General features: G+C 41.6%; 1 protein-coding gene across 50 annotated transcripts in view; it reads right to left on the bottom strand.

Moving 5' to 3' along the window:
* rims2a (regulating synaptic membrane exocytosis 2a) overlaps positions 1 to 21,974 on the bottom strand; it is a 130,514-nt gene that overhangs the window by 16,771 nt on the left and 91,769 nt on the right. For 29 of the 50 annotated variants that reach the window (XM_069537856.1, XM_069537873.1, XM_069537853.1 and 26 more), the window contains 6 exons: positions 20,694 to 20,800; positions 20,309 to 20,341; positions 11,580 to 11,680; positions 8,869 to 9,038; positions 8,049 to 8,297; positions 835 to 1,079 (listed from right to left, as the gene is read on the bottom strand). In XM_069537856.1, the coding sequence (XP_069393957.1) occupies positions 835 to 1,079; positions 8,049 to 8,297; positions 8,869 to 9,038; positions 11,580 to 11,680; positions 20,309 to 20,341; positions 20,694 to 20,800 (905 nt within the window). Of the gene's footprint in view, positions 1 to 834; positions 1,080 to 8,048; positions 8,298 to 8,868; positions 9,039 to 11,579; positions 11,681 to 13,594; positions 13,628 to 20,308; positions 20,342 to 20,693; positions 20,801 to 21,974 lie in introns of all 50 variants that reach the window. The other 21 variants (XM_069537882.1, XM_069537898.1, XM_069537897.1 and 18 more) reach the window with 9 other exon arrangements.

Raw genomic sequence — 21,974 nt, 5'->3', positions numbered from 1 at the left:
GTGCTGATGGGTCGAAGTGATTATTGACCACTCTAAGGTTGAATAGATCAAGATGAAAAGGCTCTTCATGTGAAAAGACCAAAGCCCAATCTGTTGGCCACAAACATCACTGCACGCCACCTGCTAGCCTTTTTTTTTCACGCTGTCTAGCAGTGAACCAGCCAACATCTCTAAAAGGGTAACTGAGCGCTTTGGAGAAGAAAGTAGGATAGAAAAAGTAACAGCCCTCTTTCTACTGCATAAAAATACTGCATTTAGCTAAAGGAAAATAGGTTTGAAAACACCAACACAACACACCCCTTCTCGACTATATCTTGCAGGTGCACGCATTCTCACATGCACTCAGAAACACCTTCATGTGAAGTAGCGTTTAACGCACACTTTCACAGACAGCATGACAACACGAGAGAGGGGACAAAACGTGACCAGCTACAAGCAGCTGAGGTCGTCGGTGGCAGAAATAAAGCAGTTATAGCAGTAACACATTTTCCAAAATGAAATGAGAAAGTGTCACTGCAGAAGCACAATAAATCAATGAAATTAAGTGCGAATACACAGCTGCAGTGGTGAAATAGGAAAGGTAAGAAAAACATGGAGGTAGGGTAGAGAGGGAGGAATTTCCAGGAGAGTTGCTTCCTAGAAGAAAGAGGGAAAAAGTCATTCCGCTGTCTTGACCTCCAGAAAAGAGTGCTAGATTCAAAAAGGGTGGGGAGAAGGAAGGAACTGGAGAAGAAAGCTCTGCGGCATTAGAACTCAACATTCAGGACAGACAGCGACAGCGACAGGGACAGATGCTCCTCACATATGAACGCTCGTACTCTTCTCTTGTCCTACCTGTTTGGCTGAGCTGAGAGGTGCTCCGGCTCTTGCGCGACATGCCAACCATGGCCTGCATTTTGGCACCAATGCTGGAGCGCCTCTTCTTGTCGTCAGTGCCTACCGTGCCAACCGCCGTGTCCGACTGGCTGCCGTCCGTCTTCTCCAGGTTACACATGTCGCCACTGATGCTTGTGCTCTTGGTGATGTTCATCCCGCCTGTCGAGCCCATTTGCCTGTTTTTCATTTTGGATGCAAAGTCACTGTCAGCCACCACCATTGATAGGGGGGGCAGGCAAGGACAGAGGAGAGAGGACAGGTCATAGGAGAGAGGACAGGACAGAGGAGAGAGGAGGCCAGTGGATGTGGAAGGAGAAATGATGGAGAAGGAAACAGGAGAGGAGGGTGGAAGAGGAAAGAAAAGAGGACAGGAGATGGCAGGTTGTGGGGTGAAGAGGAGAAAAGGACAGAGTTCAGGTACAGGATGTCATGACAGTATATTACAGTATAGTTTCGGCTTTAAAGGGGACATACTGTAGATGAGTACTATTACTTTCTATGACCTTTTGTTAGTATAAGTTGGATTTTTCACTTCTGTTATATTGTTACAAACACAACAAGTAAGGGAACACATGGATGCTTCCTAACCATTAGGAATATTTGAGCTTTCCTGAAGGTTTTAGATGATAACAAATATCAGCACTGACTGAAACTCTTGGTAGGTCTCCATGTTTTCTGTGTCTTAGTTGTTTTTGCCCTATAGCTTTCTTGTAAACATGTCAAAATGCATCAGGTCAACTTTTCTTGAAATCATACATTTATACATCAACGTCTACTTTGTATTTATTGTCTTCTTTGCTGCCTTTGTTGGTGCGATTCTGCCTAAGATTGGCTTTTGAGCCAACATGGACACAAAGTCATTAAAATAAAAATGTGAATATTTACTATTCCATAACAACTTCATCTTTGAGGAAGAACTCCAGTGGCCTAAAGCTCAGCATCTTTAAGATTGCTATTTCCGACATTTCAAAAAACTTCACTGTTTTTCTTTTGTTTCAATAAATTCTACATTATGTTCCACAATTGTTTTAATGCTAATAATGTCTTTATTTTTTGTTATATAAGGTTAACATAAAAGCAGTTTCATTCTACCAGTGCGCTCTTGCTTACCTGAAGATAGAAAATAATGTGCAACTTCTCTGTACCTGGGTCATGAACACACTGCTGGATTATTATTCCACAGTTCCTTCTATTTGAAAGAAATTGGCCACATTAAGGCCTTATTTCAGCTCTGCCAGTAAAATTATCTTTAGGAGACAAATTGCATTCTATCGTAGGTCCTGTATTCTTAATAGGATGAGTTACATGAAGTGCCCTCAGGCTACTATTCATTAATTAAAGTGTCCCACCTCCACTGTTAAAGTGTCAGGTGAAGAGAACTTATGGCGAAAAACCCTAAATGAAATGGTAGAAGAATAAATGCATTGCAACAATTGATTCCATCAATTACTTCAATTAGGCTCTTTCAAACTCTGCTTTTTCACACATGAGACATTAGTGTTCATCGCTATTGTACTAGAATTAGGAGAATATTAAGTATATAAAGGAGATTACTGTGTCTGCAACAATAATGTACTACCTTGACGGAAAAAGTGAGTGATGCCCTTGATTTAAGTGTTGCTACATCCCTTGCTACAGCTTCAGCAGTCTGTCCTTCTGCCTGGCATTCATTGCCTGGTCCGTGTTCTCAAGTTAATAAGACATTTTGTTTTGCAGCCAGTGGGGAAGTAAGGCAGATGTGCTGTGACAGGAAGCAAACACCATGTATCTTAGCCTGTCGTTGAAAAACTTTTGTTTATGCCAGTTCTAATTCCAGCAGCGTCTGTTATGGATCAGCCTGAACTTAATTCACAATCCATAAATATTGAATGTTTATTGGGGGATTAGTGGCTTTGATCAGTTAATGCAACCCAGAAGCTTTAAAGCCGACTTCATGAGTCTTGATTCCAGCACTGATCTGCTTCAGGTGACATATTGAAATATGTCTTTAATAATTGTGAGGCTGTATTTCAGCATATTTCAATGCTGCCGCTTTCATTAAACCAACATCAGCACAGGAGAGAGGTCTGGGACAACATTGTCTCGCCAAAATAATAATCCACTGAGGTTAAAATGGATCAGCACAGAGCCTGTTTTTAAACATATTCAATGATTTAAAATTAGATGCCACTGATTCATCTTAAATGACAAATGACCTTCTAGTCGCACTGTGTTCATATCTAGGTCAAGCCTCACTCGCTGCCCAGGAAGAAGGTGATACAAGTTAAAATGTTAATTTGTCTAATATGCAAACTACCATCATGTTCTTACAAATCCATACTGGCAATCTATTTTTCTTGCCGGGTACATTTCTCACTGCATGACGACTGGCCTGGGTGGACATGTTATAGATCTAAATGTCAGCCAGTTCATTATGGAACATTATACTGAGTTAACTTTGACTTGACTGACAGCAGCTGCATGGAATACATTTACACCAGCCTCTACAGTGCATGCTGCTCCTCTCTCCACACCTTCTGTCATCAGAGTATCGCTCCTCTCTGTACAAGTCTTGGCACTCAGGACAATCTCAGTGTGGAATAAATGTGCCTGCTTGGAAAACAGGGACCCTCCTGGGATTTCTAATGTTCAACCCCAGCAAAGAACATGGTGTTGCAGATGCAGATTGCAGACCATGCATTTTCATTTAGGCCAAGATGTTCCGAAAACGAAACCTGGAAATTTTCTGTATTGCGTAAGTTTGCTGTGTTGAGTACATAAAGTGTTCTGTGAAGATTTATATCAGCCAAATATACTGGCCCCCACAGCTGTGCTCTTTAAATGTGGCCACATACAGACATTTTAAAACTCACTTTTAAGTTTTAAATAAACTCAAAAATGATAATTAACTTAATCATGTTAGATGTAACAGATATGTTACATGACAGCTACAGTGTATGAAACTGTCAGGCAAGGTGCCTTCTGTCCTCTTTTCCGCTATTCTTGGTTTCCTTTCACACACAGGATCACTGCGTCTATATCAGGTGAGGCAGGAAAAATGGGTTTCCATGGCAACTATGCCCCCAGCATCAGCATTAGCATGCGCACACGCCTGTCAACAGAGCTACAAAGTTTTTTGTCAGAGACAGAAGTGACCCGGTGTGAAGTCTTTCATTAAAGTCTCATATTGATATGTGATCACAGGTTGCAGAGGTAACGCAGACACAGGTCTCTCCTTCCATTCACTGCACAAGCTGTTGTTGAGTGTCGTGGGTGGAGCGGAGGCTAAAGTAAACATTCCTTCCTTCCTTTTAGTAATGATCAGCCCGTCCTTCAAAACACCGGTCTTTACTCTCCCTCACATCAATGAGCCGTTACCTGGGCAACAATATTGGATGGAGGGGAGACACACGGAGGAGGAGAGGGGATGTGGGATTTAAAAGTGCTGATGGAAAGGTCCTTGCATCCTGAAGAAGACTGGACGCCACATCAGCCTTGAGCCGACTGAGTGTCTATCTATATGTGCAGTGGAAGAGCCCAGTGACTAAGAACACTCACTCATGATGCTCATACATCAAGCTAGTTTGAACATGCCTGTTTAATGTGTGCAGATGTATATTTACACTGTGACCTCAATACATTGGGGATGAGTCATAAGTAACCGCAGCTGGCAGGGATATTTCTGCAGAATCACACTGCTCCGCTGCTCTTATAGATAACCAGAGTATGATTGAACCTCCTATCATTTGAAGCAGGCAGCATCTTATCCATTACACAGCTGTTTGCTCACTTTTCAGTTGATTATTTATGGCATCAGTCTCTACACTCTCATCCAGAGGCTGAAATTTGAACTGTTCAGGTTCATCGTTCAGGCGGATGTGTGTGTTGTCACTGGCAGAGCGTACGTAAGAGTATGTGGAGAACAGAGATCCCTTTTATAATCACAGAGCATACTCCACATATCACACTGCCTAGTCAATGCCCAGTCTTCTTCTCTCTTGGCTAAGCCAATGATTGGTTATGATTCAATATTAATATTATTTAAGGATATTTCATTGAACAATACTAATTTTGCCTGGATATGAAATAAATTATAATAGAGCTAAAGCTGTAAACTGAACAAGGAAAACTCTAACTTGGTGCATCATTAAAGATATTAAGGTCGGAATCTCAAAATATAGGAGGACATTTTTCCCCAGAAATGATTGCGATAGATGATGAGCATAATCAAATAAGTCCACCCTTTCAAAGAGCAATGGACATTTCATTCTAAAGAATATTCAGTCTGACATTTGAATTAGAATTAAAATGGTTGCACTCAGGAGCTCTGATTTTCCTGTTTTATACAACTGAGATTTGTGGCTGTGAAACACACTACCACGCATGTAGGACTTATTTGAAAGTCTGAGCATGTCACTGAGCAGCAGCATGAAGGTCAGTGAAATATATTGAAGGGACGCTTTGCACAGATCGAGCAGGGGCAGAACTAATGTGCGTCTTGGCTCTGCAACCAAAGGAGTGAAAACAAGCTCATGCTGATATGAAAATATGGTTAACATCAAAAATGGTAGTTTCCTCTTCAAAAGGAAATATTTTAAACATTTGAATTTTGAGGTTGAAACAGGTCTGTGCATATACTGTACTATATTTTCTTTCTTTTTTATTTAAGTCTGGTGAGTAATTTAACTTCTGCGATGGATCACATTTCTTTTTTTACCTCTACCATCCTGTGTGTACACTGGACTTCTCCTTTACGGCAGTCATGGTGTCCTGAGTTGCCGAAACAGTATATCCTGACATGTCCTAAAAACATGTGACTAAAAAAAGCATCATACACACCAACAAATCAAAAAGCAGAAATGCTTGAGAAGTCACTTAATAGTTAAGTTCTGACTGCATGTTGTAAAGCATCTTAATATCAAAACTTTTGGTTAACTGAAAAATATATATTAATATATATAATGCTGCAAGCAACCACCCGACTTGAGTGACAGAATGGGCTTCAGATATTTATTGACTTTGATTAAAACTGTGATGGTTTGAACATTTGGTTTATTTGAAGCTATTTTATAGGTTACCATCCTACATTTTTTTAAATAAAATATTGAAATTGCTTTTGGAGAATTCCCTTTTATTTATTATGCTATGTGAGCAGCTGCAACACTCACATGTACATCCTCATTATATTTGAGTGAGAAATCTAATACAGAATGTTTTTTTTTTTCTGTTGTTGTCCCAGAGAAGCAGAATGACTCACATGTGCTTAGAAAGTATTAAATTCTTGTTTTATACTGTAGCTGTCATGGGAGAGTTAGGGTTAAACACAGTGCGTTCAAATGGAAATACATCCAGCTCACTTTCAGTCAATGTGAATACTACAGCTGAATTTAAATGTATCTTCAGATAATATCTTCTCAAGCAGACTTTATTGTCAATCACAATGGTTATAGTTGCCATTGACTGAAGGTGAACGGCTGGTCGACGGTGTTCGCATGAGGACTGTGGTGTTACGGAGAGAGAGAGTGAAGAAGCTGGAGCGGTGTGGGTTGACATGTTGCAGGTGACACTTCAGAACTCAGTGTGAAGGACACAGACAGACAGACAACATACGGATGCAGCACTCCAGCAGGGAGCCACACAGACAAACATAAAGCAACACAGACTGCAGCTGCAGAGCAAACAAATGGACACCTGTGCACTGCTGTGTCTAGTCTGAACTGTGAAGGTGCTATGCCTGTACACACTTCAATGGGTCTGTTCACATTTCTGCAGGTTGCATTCTGCCTCCCGCACACGTGGGATTTGTTAATCAGATTGTACACACTGGTGTAGCGTTAATCGCACATAAGAGGGTACAGCTTTTATCTTAATGTGTTTTCTCCTAAGTCCAAGTGCTAAAGTTGGTGAGAAGCACAAACTTGGATCCTGCTGTGAGTGTGATTTGATAGTGAGGCCATCGTCTTAGGAGTATAAGCTAAGCTTTCATCCTGCTGTGGGATTCCAAATCACTTTGTTCTTGAGTCTGCTCGACATACTTTTTATTTCTGTGTCCAGCGGCGCTCAGAAATGAAATCATATAGTCTCTTGTGGCCGCAATGAAAATGTGTCATGTTAAATATAGTCTGAAGGTCTGAGATAAAAGTGTTCTGCATGCGTCAACTTAAACAGTAAAGATTTTCACATATGCATTCAGCCGTATGATTTATTACACTGAAATACAACAGTATATGTTCATGCTACCAGGGAAATATGATTTCACTACACTAGTCAAACTCTTCAAGAATGACACAGAGTCCACTGTACTGTGGTGTGGCTTCATGTGCCAAAGAGAACTGCATCATTTCACTGTAATCTGTCGGCAAATAGTGTTTGACTTGAGTTTGTGATGCAAAGTACTCTCTGAGTGTATCTGCCACACAATTATATTTTCCATGTAGATTTCTAAGGTTTGGTTTTAGTCATTTTAAAAAGTCTTTCCAGAGACAGTGTCCAGGTCAGAATAATCCACAGACCTGAATGTCAACACTTTTCCCTGTTTTCACAGTGACGTGTCTGGATTCAAGTTTTTTCCCCATGCACCATAGACACTACTCCTCTGTATTAAAGAGAGGATACAGATTTGTCAGATCTAATGCCCCCCACAATGGCATGAATAAAGAAAACTATTTCCTATTCCATTTTATTTTATTCTTCCATCTCTTTCTCTCCACATTTTGTCTTTTGAGCTCAGTAAATAAAACTGAACCTACATGTGTTTGATATAAATGTTTTTAGTGTCTTTGATTTGTGAGAACTGATCCTGAAGAGTAACTTAAACCCAGAAAGCTGTTTGTTTTACCATCCTCTGTGGTCACCCAAAAGTGATGTCATCACACGTGTACCTGGAGTACACGTGTGATGTCATCGCTGCACACAGGGTGTTAAGTTAAGTTAAGTTACACAGGGTGTTGTGTTGTTTTGATCTGATACTAATGTGTGAACAGGCTGCATGGGTTAACAAAGTGTTGTCAGCTCATGCTACTCTGCTTTAGTATTGGAAAGGGTTGATGGGATTGAAGTTGCGTTAATATCAAGGTAAAGGTTGGAGGATAGTCACCACACTCTGCGTTGCACATCGTCAAATAACCGAGGGGCCACCAGGAGCTACTATTTGTTAGTAGGAGTCTACAGTTAGAGGCTGCCACATGTGTTACCTGAGGTCAGTCTCTGAGATACTCCTCTGATGCAAGTCCTCTTCTGTCTCCACCAAATCCTCCCGATGTTCCTTGTCTGTGTCTACATTCCCCCCTGATCCTTTCCTCCCTTCCTGTAATCTCCCCTCTTTACTGGCCCTTCTCCCTCCCTCTCCTCCTCCTCCTTCTCCCCCTCTCGCCCTCTCCTCCTCTCGCACCTCTCCTAACCGCTCATCCCCCTCCCGAGACTGGCTCCTTGATCGCAACTGGCTGAAGACGGAAACAGAAGCAAAGAGAGCAGCACATGCAAAGCAGAAAGAGAGCCAAACAAAGAATGAATAATGTAAACAAGAAGAGAAAAAGAGACAAACACAGAGACACAGTGCAGCCAAGTTTAAAAGCAGACTGAGTGAAAATAACCAAAAGCAGAAATGTAGACTTACAGCAAGGCGCCATGCAAATGCATTTCTTTCTTTTTTTCTTTTGGTGTGAGACGACACCCAAAAATATGGAATGTGTTTTCTGTTTCTGTGTTGCTAGATATGGACCAACTTCCCCCACAGCCTGAAGGGGTGGAGTTCAACTGTTTGGTTCCAGATGTTTCTAAAACGGAGCCAAACCTGAACTCACCACAGTGAGAAAATGACAGACAGCGCTAAAAGCGTGCACTCTCCTCTTTTAACCAAGTGCAGACAATCTCGAGGCTGAAATTGTCTGGACGCGGCAACAACACACATGCAGAGTTCATGGCTGAGGGGAAGTGTCCATTCCTGACAACAGCTGGATGAAGTCTAATGAGTAAGACAAAGTGAACTGTCCCGTGGTGTGGATGTCAGCCTACCGGATCTTGCGATTTCCTTGCGGCCTTTCGGACTGGACAGACATGTAGCTCGTGCTGCTGAACCGAGAGGCGCTACTAGTTCTCGACACAGCGGACACGTCGCTTACATCGCTGTCCGATGACTTGGCCGACAGGTTATCTGAGCCCCGTGGATCTCTGCCTGAACGCTGCTGAGTGTACAAAACATAAACACAACACAGGGTTAAAATCCTGATGATGACTTTACACAAAACACAAACTTGTGCTGCAAGAAACAAATCCAAAGATCATAGTTGCTTTTAAATGTTCAGTGGTCATTCATACTACATTTTAAAGACAGACACTCATCTCATATCATAAACTTTACAAAGTGATGAAAGGGTGACAGCTGCTTGTGAGTCGGGTTTTTTTTTGGACAACTGTTCTTGATCAAAATGAGTTCTGCTGCAGAAGTAGGCTTTAGAATGTGAATCTTGTAGACGTATTAGTACACCTCTCATGATGCTTGTATAAGTCATATCAGGTGTGTCTTTTAAAAAGTCAAAACTGAATTGTTGGAGTTTTATTAGAAAATGTTTTGCTCAGAGTTGAACTTTGCATTTCTTCACGATGTGGGATACAGACTGGGAACGCAGTGTGTTGAGATCATTTAGAAAAAGTCTTAATTTCAGTTTCACTTTTCAGTTGTAAAGGCCACACGCACACACTTGAGCATCTATCCATTTGTGCCAAAATCAAATAATCAACTAGGATTGACGAAGGTTGTTTTTCTTTCTATTCTTATTCATTTGAAGAATTACTACTTTACATGAGTATTTCAATGCAAAATACTTATTAGGGAGAGATATCCAATTAGTCACTCAACTATAATAACAACCACAATTATTAGTTGATTTGCAGATCATCTTTTTACATTAAAAACTAACGATCAAAAGAACTAATTTAAGAACAACATAAACTAAAATGAAATCTTAATATTAGATAACACAGTAGGTCTCTACAAATCAGTTTCATAACAATTACAACCCAACTGAGTTCATACTTTACTTTTGTGGTACTTTTTGAATGTAATAGTTATATTTATACAGTATACAGGATATTAAATTCAGCCAAGGACATTATGTTTTACCTTTGTCTGGTTATAAGATTTTTTAATCCCTTTCCTTACCATTGTATGACGATGTGTAACAATGTAAAAGCCACATTCACAATACTGCGAGCGGGACAGACATGAATAGGATTGTTTGGCCTTGAGTGCCAATCCAGCTATCTATGTTTTTACTTTGGTAAAATATAAATGGAGGAATTTTACTCTTGGATGAGTGTAGCTCCTGCGCTGGAAGCCAGATGTTGTGACAACTATAGCTTTACTTTGAGGAATCCTTGAAGGAACAACTGGGATAACACACTTGGCATGAATCAGTGATGGTCTATGACTATAAAATATCCTTTGTGTGTGTTTAGTGGAATGTTTACAGTAAGAGAACCTGAACCGAGTGTTACAGTAACTGTTTTGCATTACACTGTAGTTTAAGAGCAGGCCCTCAAAAGTCTGGTTTAATAATAGTGAGAGCATTGTTTTGTCAATGGCATCTTCAAACAGGATAATGTTCACCAGACAAGGACAACTCACAGTTTAATCTGCTTTTTATAGACTCCGAGCAGACACATCGGGAGCTCCTAATGCAATAGCCTTCATAACACTGACTTAAAAGGAGAGCTGGACAGAGAGCCTTTGTCTTGGCCCAGACTGCATTGACACACCAGACTGAGGCCAAGCTTTCTAAACATGCTCAGCACCTCTCCAGCACGGAGTAGTAAACACTTGACTCTGCACACACTCACTGTCACATTCTTTGAATTTAAAACAAGGCTTAAAGGCTCAGTTCGCCCAAAAGGCATTTTCTGCAAATGCAAAAAACATTTGTTTCTGCAGTAGCCGTGCATGTGAGACCACCGCTACTTCATAATGAAAGCAAATGGAATTTTTCTTTGTACAGTTCAGAGAACTGAAGATAATGACAGTCCAGAGTGTTGAGCTTTTCCAAAAAACTTGTCCCATGGTAACCTGGTAACCCACAGACTTTGCTGTAAGCATGGATTATTATTGTCATTATTTTCACCTTTAGTAAATAATTGCACTATTAAACTATTACAATTCAGGCGAACGCAAAGTGAATATCACAGGTCAAAGTTCACCGAGGTTGAAATCCATGCAAGCCACACAATTTGCTTCTCAACAGGAACCACGTTGCTCACACAGATTGGAAGTGGACATTTCGCCCCTGACACATTTGCTGGTGTGACAAGGCCCTAACAGGGACATTGTATCTGGAAAGGTGTTTTGCCACTTCTTTTTAAAATTTATTTTTTCATTGAAAAATCAGCAAAACTATCTGCATGAATCCACATGAATAAAGGAGTATGTGGAGACACGTTTATTAGGCTGTTTTGCAATTTGGGTGAAGTGACCTTTTAAAAACACAGGTGACCCCAACCTGAATGAGTGTTCATCAGTTTTTTGTGTTTGTGCGACTTTGTTTGCATGTGTGTGTACATTGTGCAAACATCAATGCACATGCGCAGTGTGATGTTGATATGTGCATGTGTACATGCCTGACTGCTTTCAGAGAGTGCCACATGGCTTATGCACAGTGCAACTATGCAAACAGTAGAGCGTAGGTACATGGTGTATAAGTGTTGAAGCATAAATCAGGCAGACATGTTTTTACCTTGTGGTAGTCCTGCTCCAGTCTGGAGTCAGAGCCAGCTCCCTGCTTGTACTTGTTCATCTTCACTTTCATCTCCCTGGTTCTCTCTTCCATGTCCATACCTGAGCACAGAGACAGGAGACGATCAGATGGCGGCTGACACAGTGAGGGAGGCCTGATGGGATGACATACTGTTATGGTGAGAGACAAGCTTCTGCTGAGCTATGAGCCATGAGCTATGACGAGGACAGATCTAATGAGAAAAAGCTGAATGGTCGGCTGTATTGACAAAGAAACACAACCAAATAAGCTGACTGGTGAAAGTAAGCGACATATCGAACTGCTTCATTTGTTACCACAAGTCCCAACACCAGGCTGAATAAACTTTAGAAAACATTGGGACCGCTCTGTTGCTTTTTATAAAATCAAATGAACCCTACTACAAGGTAAAGGACTGAAGGATGCAAACAAAATGTTCTACCTCTAACAATGCTTTTGACCCATGTGGGGTACATTTCACAAAGAGTCTAAAAAATCTCTGCTAAATAAATCCTTTGAAAACAAATGTAATTGCTGTACGATCTCAATAATCGGCGAACACAAATGTTTTGTTAAAGCACCAAATCATCATGTTTGTCCATTTCATTTTGTCCTAAATTGCAGCTCTGTTCTTCGTTTGTTCTGTTCTTTGTCTCATCTTGTTGCAAGCACAATTTGCACTACACAGAAATCACGCCATACTCAACACGCAAGCTTAACTGTTCTCTATGAGGGTAAAAAGGCCACAGCATTCAAAACTAAACACATTGGATGTAACCAAAAAGAAAAAAAGAAACAATTATCATCTCCCACCAAGTGATTTCCTGCTGTCGCTCCATTCTCTCCACTTGCTCTCTGTCTCTACTTTTGTGTCATATGATGTCAATGACAAGGTGACTGCACACGTACAAGTGCCATGCGCACATACATGATGCTTATCGCTTCACATACACACACCAGAAAAGCAATAGAAGCTGGGAGTAAATGAATGACTGAACAGGTGAGGCAACATGATTTTTCCCTCATGAGGATTTTTTCGGCTCCTCTGGGTTAATTGTTTGTGCTGCTGAAGTAACATTTCAGCACCTCCACATCTCCACACCGTCTGTTTCTTAATTACACAGAAAGGTGCACATCAAGCACTTTGTCAGCTATTTATTCATTCTGTTGATCATCTCTTGCAGTTATGCTGCTTTTCTAACAGCGCAGTCAGAAAAGTATTAGGAAAGTGTTTGTTGTGTTGTCTCCTCCATGTCCCTGAATTTGAAATGAAACAATGGGTATATGAGGTTTTAGCTGCAACATTTCTCAGATTCACAGCTGCATTAGATGTAGATGCAGCAGTGCAGTTTTTTTAGATGTAGCCCCTGATTTTTTCATCTAATTATAATTTGGCAAACTCAGTGACAACAACACTTGGAGAAGTGTCCCTAAAATGACCACGCTGAAAGTCAGCTTCCAGGCATTTTTCTTTGGAAAGCAAATGTGCTGAAATAAAACCAGTTAATCAAAATCTTACTTATTCTTTTCAACTGCAAAGTATCTTTAGTTTCATCTGTAAAGGACTCGAAATTATGTTCATCATCATCATATATTTTGGCAATCAAATTTGGCTAAATAAGCCCCAAAATCTCTGAGGAAATGTTGCAAATCTGTGTCCATGGAGAGGAGAACTCGGCTGTCATACACTGACAGCAAGTTTATATTTTCTAGGTAGAAAATAACTTAGTGTCTCCTCACAACACCTGGTGCGAAGAAACAACACCAGCATGACCTTGACCATGATTATATGAACTGTAAGCTCACACCATCTGTCCGCAGCAAAATAAAGGAGGGTGAAATGACAAAAAGCCAGAAGTGAGAGATTGTGGGCAAGCGAAGCGGAAATAGAAAGACGACTGAGATGAGGGGAGGTAGGTGGGGGAGAAGAAACCGAGTCAGAATAGGACGGAGGGGGAGAAGTAGTAGAAGAAGAAGAAGAAGAAGAAGGGACAGACCTGAGTTCGTCCAACTTGGTGAGTCCGTGTCTTCTGGGATCACATTACAGAATGGACAGACACAGACAGAGGAGAGGAAGATGGATGTGAGAGGATTCACAAAGGGTAAGAGGGGAGACAGAGGAGGAGGGGGAGGACGGAGGGGGGCCGACGCCATCACCGTGGTCACTGAGAATGCCAGGTTTTGGAGGGGTCAGGGTGAAGGGGCAGAGGATGGAGGGCGAGGGGACACAACACAACAACAATACGACACCACAATGACAAAACAACAAGCACAGAACAACACAAACAAAATCATAGAGTACACCAAGAACACACAAACTCCACCATGTGCACAGTGAGAAGTCAAAACAGAGCAGGAGGGTGCGAGGCCGGGAGAGGCTGAAGTAGAGGCTACGAGTTAAGTGATTAGAGAAAGGTTGGACAGGTGAGGTTCTGTGCTCTAAAGGAAAAAAAGAGCTGAAACGGCAAAGAGATGTTAATGTACCGAAACATATAGAAACGTGAGACCTCTGAGGACAGGAGGGGAGAAGGAGGAGAGGAAAGGCAAGGAGGGTAAAAGGAGAAGAGGATGCCACTTGAGTCTGCATGGGGCAACTGTGAGAAGACAGCCTGGAGAACTAACATGAAATCAAGGAAAAGAAATAAGAAAAGCTGAAAGCACAGAGCAGCGAGCACACAAAAGAGAGAGCCGACTACCTTATAGAGTACCAGCAAGATACGTGAAAAAACCTGAGTGCACATTCTGCTGCATACACACACACACACACACACACAGCTACAGTATCACTCTGAAAAAAGATGTAACAACATTGATTGCCTGCTTTCTCTGTTGCTTCCGATTACATATTCTTCTTCCCTTCATATTCATCCTTCCTTCCTGAGCCTGCTGAGACCCTGGGACATTCGGAGGAGGGGTTTGTTTCTTTAGTTTGATAAATGAGTCTAATCTCCATCCTGACGTCTTAATCTCAAATCCAAAACCAACAGTGACAGTGGGTATAGGACAAAAGAAGCCCACCCATCAGACCTCATTTTCATACCCCTTACACATAATTTGCATTTAGCTCAATTAGTTCTCCATTAGGGTGAATAATGAAGTGTCACATGAATGAAAAGACCATGTGAGACATCTGCCTCAGCAGCTTTCATCTCTGCGTGGCAGCTAACATCCCCTCATTAGGGAGGCAAATGGTAATCAAGAGGGCAGGTGATATTTCCCCCTTAACTTCAGCTGCATCGTGTAGATCATCAGGTTAAGTGGGTGGGTGGTGTAATACGATAGAGATGGGAGAGAGTGAACCACCAGTGAAAGTTGGTGTGGAATGGTCTCCTGTGGTCACTGGGTCAATATAGTGTGTGGTACACATGTACATATATATATTTAACACAACATATCAGCCGTTTCAGTGTCACATCACAGACAATGATATCATGATATTTCATAGAGAATGAGATGTTCCCAAATATCTGTTTGACTGAGTTGAGGTGACGAAATTGCCACAGCAGAAAATGCCAGTAAGGTCAATGTGGACTGTTGAAATGCAACTCAACTGCCTTGAGATTAAAATCTTTCAAAAACAATGATTTGATTAAAAATATTATAACAAACCTTACTATTTGTGTAAAGATTTTAAAATGAATCATGCTTGTGCTGTCACCACAGTCTTCGTGTGTATCAGCCATGTTTTATAAATTCACATCAAGTCATCTGTAGTTTCCAGTAAGAAGTACAGTAAAAAACAGAACTCACTGAATTAAGATGCCAAAAAACAAAATTTGCTTTGCTTCCTCTTTACTGTAACATTCAGTTTCAACTATAAGTGATGAAACACACACATACATATGTTTGCTTTTTCAATAAAATCCATAAAACGTGATTTTCAAAACAATATAATCACAAATGTGCATGTCAGCATCAGCCAGTTCAAAGATTCTTTAGTTTCATTATTCCATTTTTTTTATAAAATGAGTAGAGTCGTCATCTTATCCACATTTCCCTTCTGAATATCTAATTTCCCAGTATGTGTAGTTTGTTCAGAGATGCACAGCATCAATGGATGACCTGGGACAACAGTGAACAATAGGTGGAAGTGAGGAGTGTGAGTAACCCCCCCAACACCCACTCTTCCTGCACAATCAATGTTCATCAATGCCATTAACTGACACTAGTATAACTCTCAGTCTGAAGCTGACATGACTGGTCAAGCCCTCCCAGGATGAATAAAGGTACGAGCAATATGCAGAGACAGAGACGAATCGACACACAGTCCGAGGAGGGAGAGAAGGTGGAGGCCAAGACACAGAGTGGTGAGGTGAGAGCGGGGGTGTTTAAAGAGAGGCAGCAACTGAAAAATAAAGAGAAAGCAACAAAGAGTGATGACCAGGCCTGGGCCTGCTGAGGGTCGTTACTGCTTCAATCTGGCTTCAGCACCACACTGCACATTACGAGCACTTCTAAAGCAGTAAATACATCAGTGAAAAACAGGTGATGTTATGTCACTGTGTCACTAACACAACTGCTTTTTCTCCTGACTTCGTTAAACATTTAATAAGGTCACTGCCTAAAATAATCCACCACTGTTAATCAGATCCCATCTAAATGACAGATCACCTAGTGACTTAACAGGTAAATATAAAAGAGGCTTCATTTAAAGGGAGGTGAAGATGTGTTTCCATGGGAGCCCATTAAGCCAGTGCAAAAAAACACAGCACCTCAAGACACAAGTACCATTACCTTAGCAACCCATCTTGTCTGCCAAGCATTCATGGATGGCAACACAGCAGCATTTCATCAGACATGACTTTTTATTGTTGTTGAAAGTAGGACACTGTGCTGGGTTTGAAATGTTTCACAACTCGTCCAACATCAGTTTTCGCTCAAACATCAGCTCCAAGCTGCACTGCAAAACCACGTCAAGGAGAAAGAGACAGAAATACAGAAGGGCGCCATCCAGAGGCTGACCTGGGCAATCATAAATATGAAGTAATTCTGCCTGCTCATACAAAACAAATAAATCAAGCTCTGTTTTTACTTTATTTTTGCTAATATTCAGCTTCTACTGCACATTGTCCAGGTCTCCCTTTGGTGAGGTTGAAATCCAGCAGTTTAGAGTCCACACAAAGAAGGGATTTGGATTTTGAACATGCTTGAACTCTGCATGAACAACCAACAACCCACTATCTGCTGTGGCTCTGAAGAAAAACACTATTCACATGAGGGATTTTCAGGTTCTCAATTTGGCTATAGGAAGATAAAATCTTTTTTTATTCAGATATGTCTACAGTCACATGACCTTAACTCTTGGTTGATAAACGTATGTGACTCCTGGTGCATATTAATTATCATAAGTGACACATTCAGTTGAGGGAATAATATATGAGTAAGTAGAGAGAGGACAAATTCTACTGAAAATGATGGATATACAACAGACTGATTGAATGTGAGATCATTTGGTTTTGGTCTGAACACTAAATCATAACTTACAACATTATGTATTGTTGTATGTACCCTTTTAAAAGAAGTAGCTAGTTTTTACATGTACTTAGACGTAACTATTGCAAGGCTAAAGATCATCACCTCACATGGTTGCTTACCCTTTTCTGGTAACTATGGGTTGTTCATTGTTCATGCTTTAAAAGAGGCAGAACTCCACACCCAGACACCAACTGACCTGTGTCTGTGAGGGAGGGGTGTGGCTGTGACCCTCCATCAGACAGAGAGCCATTCAGCCCTCGCTGCTGGTCCTCCCATGTCACCTCTACCGCAAGATACGCACGCGTTCGGATACACACACACACACACACACACACACACACACACACACACACACAGACAAACAAACACTCCCTGGTTTAGACACAACATTTTAGTTGAGGGCCTTGGAAAGTCAAGGAAGCGTTTTGAGAATACTAGCAATGAAAAAAAGTGCAAAAAGCTTTTTCTCCAAAAGAAAATATCTCTTGACAATTTAATACACAATTTACACATTAAAACCACAGTGTATATATATAATATATATCTATAATAGTGTAGATTGCTGCTTCAGCACTGAAATCACAGACAGCTCCTCATCAACATTATGAACTTTGCTCCATCTGCTGGCCAACTGAGGTAACAGTATCTAATTCTCGACAAAAGAGACACTGCACTGGGCAGGACTTCAACTTAAGTGACATGCACAGAATCCAGAGAAAAACAACACTATATTTTGTTCTTATTCTTGTTCATTTGTTCTTATAATAATCCTCATCATTAAAAGTGAGAGTATTCATGCAAAATATTTAATTTGACGTGTCTGACAGGATTTTTCTGAACATGACCTCCATATGACTGAGATCACAAGTCTTATTGTGCAGGACGTGTGTGTCTGTGTGTTCAATAATCCATGTCGAATTGAAGTGATTGGCAATTTCACAATGAAAATTGAAAGCTGTGTGTGTGTGTGTGTGTGTGTGTGTGTGTGTGAGCAGAGATCACAGAAGCAGCAGTCTGTACATATTAACATCATCTTAAACTTCAGTCAGCACAACGCTGTAATTCAATCGAACAAAGAGAAGTTTGAAGAAAGTGACTTTTCTAATGTGCCACGGCAAATAGCGGGGCAGAATCATCCAGAGTGGATGAGTATTGAGATCTACAGCTACTGGTGAGTGTCACACGTAAAGATCTTCTGTTGAGCGAGATCACCCACACAGCAAAGTCACACCATCACACTGGACTTGCCTTTCCTCCCATTTACCGGTGGGCCTTGGGGTTTTTCCTCAGAGTCTGCTGCTAGTAGAGAGACAGATGGACGCTCATGAAATGATGGACCTGCTGTGAATTACATGAATACTGCAGCTCATACACTCCACACTCAGAGTGTCTGCACAACACCAGCAGTTAACACCACGTCCTAGTTGAAGCTAACACCCAAGAATGTTGTGTCATTTTGTTTTATTTTAATGTACAATGAATGATTAAAATGAACACCATGCATTTGCTCCTGGACTTACAACATACAACCTTCTTAAAGCAGCATTTGGCCTGCAGACCATTAAGAAAGAGAATGTGGCTTTTTAGGAAGCTCACATGAGTCTCCACTGAGTCGGTCAGCAAAACAGCTATGACAGTGTTGAGTAATAGTCACAGGACAGAAGCAGGCCAGAGAAACAGATGGGAAACTAGGAAGTGCAAACTGTGGGGAGCTTCAGTTTCTGCCAACAGTCTGGCCACTCATTCAGGCCTGTGGATGAATGGAGGCTACATTAAGGTGCACTGCAGATCACTCTCATCCACGACACCAGACAACACTCCAACACCTAAACTTAGACATCTTCTACCCCAACTTGAGCGTTAACATTTTTCCAAAGAAAAGAATCAAGTATCATCACAAAAGGGAGGAGAAATCTGAAGAAAATGGAGAAAAGAAATGATTCAGGACACGTTTTAATAATAAACACACCTGGGCAACTATTTTGGGGTTCAGAAGCCCTAAGCGCTTCCCTTGCTCCCTCTAAGGATTTGCCACACAGAAAGAGATAGCACACAAGAAAATTAGGTCTGTGCAAGTGAGAGACAAAAAGACAAAAATATGAATTATCATTAGTCCAGCTAGTCAGCAATAATATGGATCAGGTCCATAAAAAGCTGCATGCACACAGACAAACACACACACACACACACTCACACACATTGGCATTACATAAGCTGAGTGCCATACAGCTCTGTGGGAGCTTCAGCACAAGGTCAGATCAATACCTCCCCCCACTGCCCAGACGTTGCCACTGTCCTGAAAGTTACAATACAAAAAGAGCGTGAAAGACACAAATACAGAGAGTAAAAGGGAGAGGGGGAAGTGGGAAAGGATAAAAGACCTGATAAACAGCAACAGAAAGAAAGAGGTGGGACAAAGAAGAGGCAGAAAACTCCAGACAGGGCTTCAGAGTGATAAAAGTATATCTGAAGAAGAGGGGTGGGACAGAGAGGGAGAATGTTAGGAAATTGGGGAGAGGGGGAGCGAGAGAGAGAGAGAGAGAGAGATGGTCCGGTTGGCGGCAGAACGACAGAGAAATCCCTCATGAACTCTGACAGTGATGAAAGAGTTCTGCGAGTGCTGTGACCAACAAGTGCCTGAGCTTTTTCCTCCCTCTCCATCTTTGTCCCCATCATCTGCTCTAGTCAATGCAAAGCTACTAAAGTCTTTGTTTCTCCACAGCACTTGGTTAATAAGAGAAATCATTGCTTTCATCACAGGACCTCTTACAGTACCGGCACAACACATATATTTGATGAAGGGGTGCTGAGGAACAGAACTTTAAAAGTCACTTTGTACTTTAGAACTGTTGTGCCTTAATCATTGCTCAGAGCCTGGAGAACACATTAGCTTAGGTGAAGTATATCAGCAGTCCTAAAAGTTTATGTAAAGCAATGTGACTCCCACACAAATGATAAAAACAAAGGAGGCAACATTTGAACACAACACTGGTACTGTCGACAGCAGGATCCAGACAGGTCTACAGGTAAGTACAACACAAAAGCACAGGACATCTCAACTGGAGGTGAAACACAGCCGCAACAGAGGGAGGGTTCGAGGAGCACAGGATGAGCTGAGCCTCCGGTGAACCCAGCCACCTGCTGTTGCAGACAGGGTTTTGGCCTTCAGAGTAAAGTGTGGCTCAAAAGCCCACCCCCCAGTCTGAAAGACTAAACCCACACATTGAGGTACAGACCTTCACAAGGCTCTGTTCCTTCGTCTCCATCTTCTGAGAGAGAAATTGGAAAAGGAACCAGGTAGAGATGTTACGGACGGAAGGTCAAAGTGAACACCAACACAAAACAAAAAACGTCTTGCACATATGATATGATCGGTAACTTATACTGAGAGATTCCATCAGCAAATAAGACTTCTTCCTTTGCAGAAGTCAGACTTCAGAAGTGAAGTCCAAAAACCAGGGCTCGTCCTCAGACCCAAACAGCTGGGCCACCAAGTAACAACTATATCATTATAAGATGCTGACCAAAAGCACACTTTGTCCTCACTCACAGTCTGACTATCCAAGTCTCTCCGTCAACCGTAACAACGTAATACAAATACAACATAGCCAGGGGACTTACTTCTGTCCTTCCCTGTGTGTGGAAGCTGTGGTAGTTGTCGTCCTCGTCTGCTGGACATCGGGGTACTGTTGGGACTCGTCTGGACCGATCCACTACGAGGATGCGCCCTACATGACAAAAAGCAGTGTATGCCGTTGTGAGACACAAATTAGGATAAGAGCTAATGGTGGATGGGCCAGGCCAGGCCATGTCACACCCACATCACAGTGTGAGAAAAGTCAGAATAGAGATATGTGTTTGAGAGTCTAAATGTGACTGACAGAAAACTAAAGCTATTTGCTACAGTGGTACAGTGACGTGTTTTAAGGTATTTATCTACGATCACTAATAATTTAATTCACACACACACACTGTATATTTGTTTAGATATAAGTGAGTACTTTTACTCACTGTACTATATTAATGTATGGGCTAACTAACAGTAGAAGACTACTTGAAACATACAACATGTCTTGAAGCTCCAAATATAAAACCAATGCACACAGTAATGATGTTTGGCACATGGCATGGGAGTGAAGGGAAACATCAACTGTTGGGAACTGAGCTGCAATAAAAGATGCCAGGTGTGAATCGCATGTACAGTCGACTCATCAAGCTGCAAAGAGAGAAGAGTTCAATGCAGAAAACAGCAGACCAGTGCGACCATGCGTTCATATTGTCCCCAAAAGACTTCAAATAACTGAAACCAAAGAAAATAGAAAGGAAAAGAAAAGAAAAGCAGAATGCCATCACAGGATAAACGGTGTCAGTTGATGTTAGTAATGAAATCAAAGTAAAATGTCGGTCCAACACTGCTATACTCACGCAAGCGTATAAGCAGTGTGTTCCAAATGAAAACGAGTTAGCACGCTATCTACGGTGTCGGGATTGTCGTGCCTGGGACATGTGTAAAGAAAATACAGCACCACTGCTTTTGGGGACAAAACAGAAAGTGGCTGGTGGGTGGTGGGGTAGTTGTGAGGGGGGAGTGAGGTGAGGTGGGGTGAGGCAGGGGAGCAGGGTATTGGGACAGGGGGAGGGAGGTGGTAGTGATGTAGTTTCTCTGGTTCATTCAGTGAGTTAGTCAGGCTCAGGGTGGGTGGAAGCTCATGGGACGGGCTCTGTACTGGTTTAGCTCTAAAGGTTGTAGTTGTACAAACGATTGGCAGAGGTTGAGCTGCTCTGGACGCAGAAATGATCTTACTGGTTGATTTAAACCTCAGAGTGGGAATCAAAAGAACCAGACACTTTCACAGAGTATTTATCCACTAGCCAGTAGCTGATTAACAATAAATTAACAAA

Source organism: Paralichthys olivaceus, chromosome 13 (assembly GCF_024713975.1).
Source record: "Paralichthys olivaceus isolate ysfri-2021 chromosome 13, ASM2471397v2, whole genome shotgun sequence".
In the NCBI taxonomy this organism is placed as follows: Eukaryota; Metazoa; Chordata; class Actinopteri; order Pleuronectiformes; family Paralichthyidae; genus Paralichthys; species Paralichthys olivaceus.
Note: the sequence above shows the minus strand (reverse complement) of the source record. Positions and strands in the feature narration are given on the sequence as shown.